This window comes from Cariama cristata, unplaced genomic scaffold (assembly GCF_000690535.1).
Source record: "Cariama cristata isolate BGI_N322 unplaced genomic scaffold, ASM69053v1 scaffold44342, whole genome shotgun sequence".
Lineage (NCBI taxonomy): Eukaryota > Metazoa > Chordata > Aves > Cariamiformes > Cariamidae > Cariama > Cariama cristata.
This window is the reverse complement of record NW_009604120.1, coordinates 499-6,956: the sequence shown is the minus strand read 5'-3', so window position 1 is coordinate 6,956 and position 6,458 is coordinate 499. Positions and strand designations below refer to the sequence as shown.

The window sequence follows — 6,458 nt, the reverse complement described above, 5'->3', positions numbered from 1 at the left end:
GGCCTCGCTCGGGTTTTCAGTAGGAGCTGACGGAAGTTGTTGCTTCAGGGTGGCCCGGAGTGGGGGAGGGGCGGCTGTTGTCTCACTTTGCTGAGGAGAAAACATGATTTATTGTGGTGAGGGGGATGCAGCGCTCACCCCAGGGGCTGCGTTGTGCGTGATTTTACCTCTTTCACGAGCCCCATAAAGGTCATTTTTATCATCGCTGTAGACAATGGCAAAGGGGCACAGAAAACTTAGGAGAAATATATCTAACAAATGTTTTCCTTTCCTTTTTTTGCAGTGGTTCTCAGGATTTTGAAGCACCTGTGCTTTTAAGTGCAGGCAAACCCTTGTTCCCTTGCCTTTCACCTTCCTCGTTTCTGAGGCAATGCCCAAAGTGAAGAGGAGCAGGAAGCCTCCCCCGGATGGCTGGGAGCTGATTGAGCCAACGCTGGATGAGCTGGATCAGAAGATGAGAGAAGGTAAGCGGCAGAGCTGGCTGTTCTCAGAGAAGTGACCCTGAAACAAGCTAATCCTTAACTGCTTCATGAAGTACAGTTTCTGCTGTGAATATAGGCTGAAGTTTTTTATATCTCTGCCTTGCAGTGATACTGCAGACTGAGCCTGGGCCAGTACTGGTCACTTTTTTCTGAGTGTATGCTGGTTACAGAGCACAGAGGTTTGGTGTACAGTTGTTTTAGGGCATGCTATGGCCGAGCCCCAGCTGAAGCTCGCTGGTGTGTGTGGAGGGACTGGTAATTCTCATCTGTGCCTTTGCCCTGGTCTGACGAGCTAGGGCAGCCGTGAAGTCACCTACCATCCCAGCGTGGGTCACGTCATCCCCACTGTCAGTCTGTTTTTATTTCCTAAAGGACCTGTTCCAGGTCAGGTCCCTTTTGTTTGAATCTTCTCCCATTAAGCTCGGTCTTATCTCTGTAATGTATTAAAGTTATGAATGTCCTTGGAACAGTTTATTGCAAAGTGACTAAGGAAATAAGCTGGCTGCCTGAATCAGCCAGCTGAAACTTGGTATTTGTGTTCCCTCCCAGCGGAGACTGAGCCTCATGAAGGGAAGAGGAAAGTGGAATCCCTCTGGCCTATCTTCAGAATTCATCACCAGAAAACACGCTACATCTTTGATCTCTTCTATAAACGAAAAGCTATCAGCAGAGGTGAGGAATGTAAATGCTTTACTCTGGGCAGGGGAAGACAGAAGGGAGTAAGAGGTCTGCCTGCGGATGTGCCTGAACTGGGGCGTTGGTGGGAAGGATCAGGTTTCTGGGGAGAGAAGATGGAGGGAAGGCTGGCAGCTGCCTGGCTTTAACTGCTAGTTACCACAGCTAGTAATTCCTGATGGTGTCTTCTAACACTTCCTGAGAGCTACTTGTGATGCTGTCTGCCCCTCTAACAGAGCTCTATGAATACTGCATCAAGGAAGGATATGCTGACAAAAACCTGATTGCAAAGTGGAAGAAACAGGGTTACGAGAACCTCTGCTGCCTGCGATGTATCCAGACGCGGGACACCAACTTTGGAACCAATTGCATCTGCAGGGTCCCCAAAAGCAAGCTGGAAGTGGTAAGAGTTTTCAGCTTGTTCCTCTACTTGTCCAGACCCTTGCAGTAGCCGGTCTAACTCCTCCCAGGTCAGAGACAGCAGAGGAAGTAGTGCTGTTCTTTTCGGTAATTTCCTCTAGTTCTAACATTTCCTATCTTTGCTGGTAGAGTTGGTATCTACTTGGTTCTAAAGTCAGTCAGCTTTGGCATGCAATCGTTTAAAGTCATTATAGCATGGGAAGTAACACAAAACTAGACAGTAGAAACCCTTCCCGTGCAGACCCATTCTCTGCCTTGAGGCTCGAGCCTGCTGGTCTCTCTGCTCACGTAGCTTGGCTGAAATACCCTCCTCATGTTTCTTTTCCAGGGGAGAATCATTGAATGCACTCACTGTGGATGCAGAGGCTGTTCTGGGTGAAGCCTTTAGCCATAAGACTACTTTTTAAACTCTCAGTGATATCATCCTACACAATGGACTATTAGTGCAGTTACAGCCACCTTCCGTGTGATTGGATATTTCTGTATAGTAATTAAACCAGCAACATATTCATCTGGATCATATATACAACGGTGGTTGTTTTGGAATATGTTTTTGTGTAGCCATTTATTTTAAAATAAAGTCTGCCCTCCTGAGGGAGTGGTGTGATCTTCTGGCAAAACATTTCTATGCCCCTCTTCTCCTGTTGGATGTGTTTTGGTTTGTTTGTTTTCTCTACTATTGTGAGGTGTTCTAAATGTTGTTGGTTTTTAACCAGCTCTTATCCCGCTTTCTCAGCTAACTGAATTCAAAAGGCTGTGTGGAAAGGAAATAATACAAGTTCTCAAATGTCCACTCTGATTCAAGCTCTCCCCTGATCTTGTGTAGAAGGAAGCTAAATTTCACTGGAAGTCTCTAAGGTTTGTAACCAGGAATTAGTGCATAGACCCATTCAGGAATGGAGTCTATGGAGATTTACAGGTCACGCATTAAGTGCCCAGATACACACAGAACACAGGAAAGAGCCAAAACTAGCACCGAGCTAAACTGCTGTTAAATCTCATTTTGCTTCTTCCTTGTTTAGCATAGGGTTTGTTAAACTACAGGTTATTTAATTCTCTGCAGTTTAAAGAAATTCACTGAAACTGTATTTGCTTCTCCTTAAAAAAAAGGACAAATATTTTATTATGTAGTTACCACAAGAACTGGGGTTCATGGAAACACAAAGCAGCTTTACTACAAGGCAGTTTAAAGGGGCAAGTTCCAAGTTCTTCCAGCACAAGGAAGATGCAGGATTTCAGCATCCCGCTCACTGCTACCTCTGCCCTGGCTCCTCCTGCACAGCCTCTTCCTTCTCGTCATCCACTGCACGTTTCACTGTTCTGTATTTTTCCCAGGGGTGGGGCGTCTCCTCTCCTGCCATTACTTTTAACCACCGATAGTAGTAGCCACGGAAGCCATCAATTTTCTCCAGGTATCGGTTCTTTGACTTATACTGCAAACAGAAATCCAACAAAACAAGTTTCTATTAGAAGAGATCTCACTTCAATACCAGCATGCAATAGCTACAAGCTGCTGTAAAGAAACAGCTCAAGTAACTGTCAGCCAGATCAGGCAAACTGAAAGGAAATGACTTAGGCAGATGTCTACATTTCCCCTTCCTTGTTGGTGTCCTTTGCAATGCCTTCACGCTCTGACCAGTCGTGACTACTTACCCTGTCAAATTTCGGAGGGTACTGTGCTGCGAACTCCAGCTGGCGTATGATAACTTCATTGGGAGGCACTTGGTTATTCCTCATGTCTCGCAGAATCTCTGTGAGGTAACTGTAATCCAGCTGCCTCACAGCGGCAGCAATGAGGGTGCTGTAGATGTATTTGTTGGGAGTTACTCCAGACCTCTGGAAACAACAAATGCTACAGTTAGACCTGTTTATCTGCTGACTAGTGCAGGAATCCTAGAAGGAAAAGGCACAAAGGCGCTTCTTACAGAAGGAGCACAGCTGTCACGCCGGGAGTCATGCAACAGCTTCTGCAGTGCCAGTACCATCCCTTCCTGCGAGCCCTCTCCTATCCCAGTGCAGGTATCGGACAGACCACCTGGTAGCTGGCAGCTATTCTACAGCTGCGTGTTTTTGGAGTGAGAACACAGGCACTCACCACAGAAACCTCAGCAGGTCTTTTCAGAAGCTTTAACTTTGCCTCTTCCTGCAGCTCTAACTCCGAGCAGCAGAGGTTTTTTTGATTACCTTCAAATCTGAGAGTAACTGCAGTCCATCCTTCCCTCGGTGGCAAGCAATTGCCAAGTTGCAAAAGGTCTGGAGGTTAGGCGACAGTCCCCGCTTCACTAGAGCTGGCAGCATGTTCTGCAAGATACAAGTGTTGACATCAGTTTCCAAAAAGTCTCACTGTAGCTTTCCAGACAGAGTGCTGAATGTGCTAGAACAGAATCCATAAATACTTAGAAATTAACGCAAGCACTGGTTTGTGGAAAACAGTGCGAGATCCCCAGTTTCTATTGTGGACAGAGAAACAGGTCTCAGAAGACACAGCTAACACGAGATGCCTGAGACAAGGAGGTGGTGACAGGGCTAGTTCCAAGTTTTTTCTCACCTTCGCTCCTTCCAGGTCTCCCTGTTTACTTTTCTTCCTTATTAAAGTGTTAAAGAAGGTCACATCTACTTTCACTTTATGCTCATCTAGGAATGCCAGCAAAGAGGACTCCGAGGGGCTTTGGGGTTCCACCAGCTCAGCCAGCAATGTAAATGTTTTAATGTTGGGTTCTGCATTGTCCTCTTTCATTTTATTCAAGAAGCCTTCCACGTCCCCCATCAAACCCAGTCTATCCGACCGCGTGGCCGCTGTCCCCAGAGAAACGACGGCTGCATCAGGCATCCTGGAATCCAGCAAGTTGGGCAGGTTGCAGAAACGCAGCTTTTGGCTTAGGTGTGCTTGTTCCTGTTCCATCTCATTCTGGCCTCTCCTCATCAATGCTCCAGTCCTGCTGGGAGCTACGCTGGGGCTGTCGGGAGCAGCTCGTTGTGTTTCAGCCCGATTCACATCTTTATTTTGTTGCCGGATCAGTTCTTCAGGCTGCACCAAACTCTCCTGAAACAACTGCTTTTCCATAGCTTCCACATCCAGCTGGACAGCAGCTGCACTCTCTGATAGCTTCTTCCTCTGATTTTTCACCTTCTGCCTCCCAGGTCCAAGCCTTAGTTGAGATGAATTCTCATCTGTGGGTTTGAGCAGGAGTTCAGAAGCCACGACTGGATCGCCTATTCCACAGTCCCTCGCAGCACGCAGCATCAAATTGTAAATGTGACTGTCGGCCTTTATTCCAAGTTCAGTCATTTGCTTCCAAACCTGAAGAGGGGAAGATGAACACTAGATGTGGGTGATATTAAATAACAGGCGTGTTTCTAGCAGATTGTAAACGTATCTATTACCAGTATCTGCTTGCAGAAAAGGAGCGAGGTGAGATGCCACTGGACAGTGAACAGCTACCTTGAGCTAGTACAATCCTGTGAGATCATCCAGGGCGGTTTACCAGTGTACGAGACATCCTGATGGAAGTCTAGTTTATACAGCTTGTACCAGGAGGAGCTGAACTCCTCCTATTTCATCAGCTCTGAGCAACCTGCTGCCTTCCATGCATTCCAAATGATGAGTTACAATACAGAAGCACTTCTTTCTACCCACTTAGAACATGAAGACAAACCTGTAAGGCGTATCGGAAGCCGTTTTCGCTGTCCTTTATGCAGCTCATGAGAAGGAAGCTGAAGGTCTCAGCTGTGAGAACGTGGCCCTTGCGCACAATTTCCTAAAAGCACAGAGAGAGGATTAAACTTCCCAGTTACCCAAACAGTCTGTCGTAGCTGGCTGTGAAGCTCAAATACCGCTATTGTCTTCTGGGGATATAGCAGCAACAAGGCACAGGGTGAACTCCCAGGGCTGTGCGCAGAATGATCGCTCCAGGACAAAGAGAGCCCTGAAATGCCTGCACAGATCCTAGCTTCTCCCTGATGGGAACTACAGGGAATTTGGGGGCAGGAACAGCAATCCTTGTAGCTATTCCCATACTGGCCCTTCTGAGGAGGGCTGCTGTAAGAGCTCTGCAAGGAGCTAGGTATGAATATACAGGTCTTCAAAACGAGGAATGGAGACAGACACAGTAGCTGTAAACTCCACAGAAACTTTGACACACTTGACGAGTTTTAAGCCAACCTCTGCTGCTGCCTCCTTTTGTGTACTTAAGCTTAATGTCTGGTATGTACCAAGACAATTTCATTGTACGAGATCAAGGATCAGTGAAATACAAACATGTGAACTGTAATTACCTCTGCTGGAAATGAAATGAAAAAGTCTATGCAATATGGCAACTTCCAGGAGCTTTAACCACAGCAGACTATATTTAATGCGATAAAAGTCATCTGTTTACCTTCAGTACATCAAAGCACATCCTCAGATCTGAGCACAAAGCGCAGACCTTCAGCAGCGCATGGTAGGTGATCAGGTTCAGCTCTTCATTTTTGCTCTTTAGCTGCTGCCGTAATTTGAGAGCGCTCTGCAGGCCTGAGTCTTTCCACGGCGATTCGGCACAGGCATTGAACAAGGCTGTGTAAGTGGCCTCGGTGGGAGTCAAGCCTCGTTTTTTCATCTAAGGGAAGAGAAGCAGAATTTGAACTGGCTTTTTAGGAAAGGACTTTCAGAATTTCTTAACTTGTCTTTAAGAGTTTCAGGCTAAGAAGGTGCCAACACCAACTCAAAGGCATTTTGGAGACAAAGTAACATGACCAAATGCTTGAAACAGTTTTAACTTAGAAAACATAATGAAGGTTTGAGAGAGGAGAGAACATAAACCTACATCATTGTAGAGCCTGAATGCCTTTTTCACATAGCCAACCCTGCCACAGCCGCCAATTAGAACAGTGTAATTGCTTTCT

At 46.4% G+C, this 6,458-nt stretch overlaps 2 protein-coding genes across 2 annotated transcripts in view; one reads left to right on the top strand and one right to left on the bottom strand.

Annotated features, from left to right (window-relative positions):
- The first annotated feature begins 333 nt into the window (after window positions 1-333).
- Window positions 334-2,172, top strand: BUD31 (BUD31 homolog (S. cerevisiae)). The gene is made up of 4 exons (XM_009695436.1): window positions 334-464; window positions 1,032-1,154; window positions 1,394-1,560; window positions 1,906-2,172. The coding sequence occupies exons 1-4, from the start codon at window positions 371-373 to the stop codon at window positions 1,954-1,956; spliced, it is 435 nt and encodes a 144-aa protein (XP_009693738.1). The 5' UTR covers window positions 334-370; the 3' UTR covers window positions 1,957-2,172.
- Window positions 2,173-2,830: 658 nt separating this feature from the next.
- LOC104157905 (pentatricopeptide repeat-containing protein 1, mitochondrial-like) overlaps window positions 2,831-6,458 on the bottom strand; it is a gene marked incomplete at its 5' end in the record, with an annotated part of 4,121 nt that continues 493 nt past the window's right edge. Inside the window, 7 exon segments of the mRNA XM_009695438.1 lie at window positions 2,831-3,010; window positions 3,231-3,413; window positions 3,762-3,878; window positions 4,126-4,878; window positions 5,234-5,335; window positions 5,954-6,172; window positions 6,380-6,458. The exon segment at window positions 6,380-6,458 is cut by the window's right edge and continues 30 nt beyond it. Of these exon segments, the coding sequence (XP_009693740.1) occupies window positions 2,831-3,010; window positions 3,231-3,413; window positions 3,762-3,878; window positions 4,126-4,878; window positions 5,234-5,335; window positions 5,954-6,172; window positions 6,380-6,458 (1,633 nt within the window).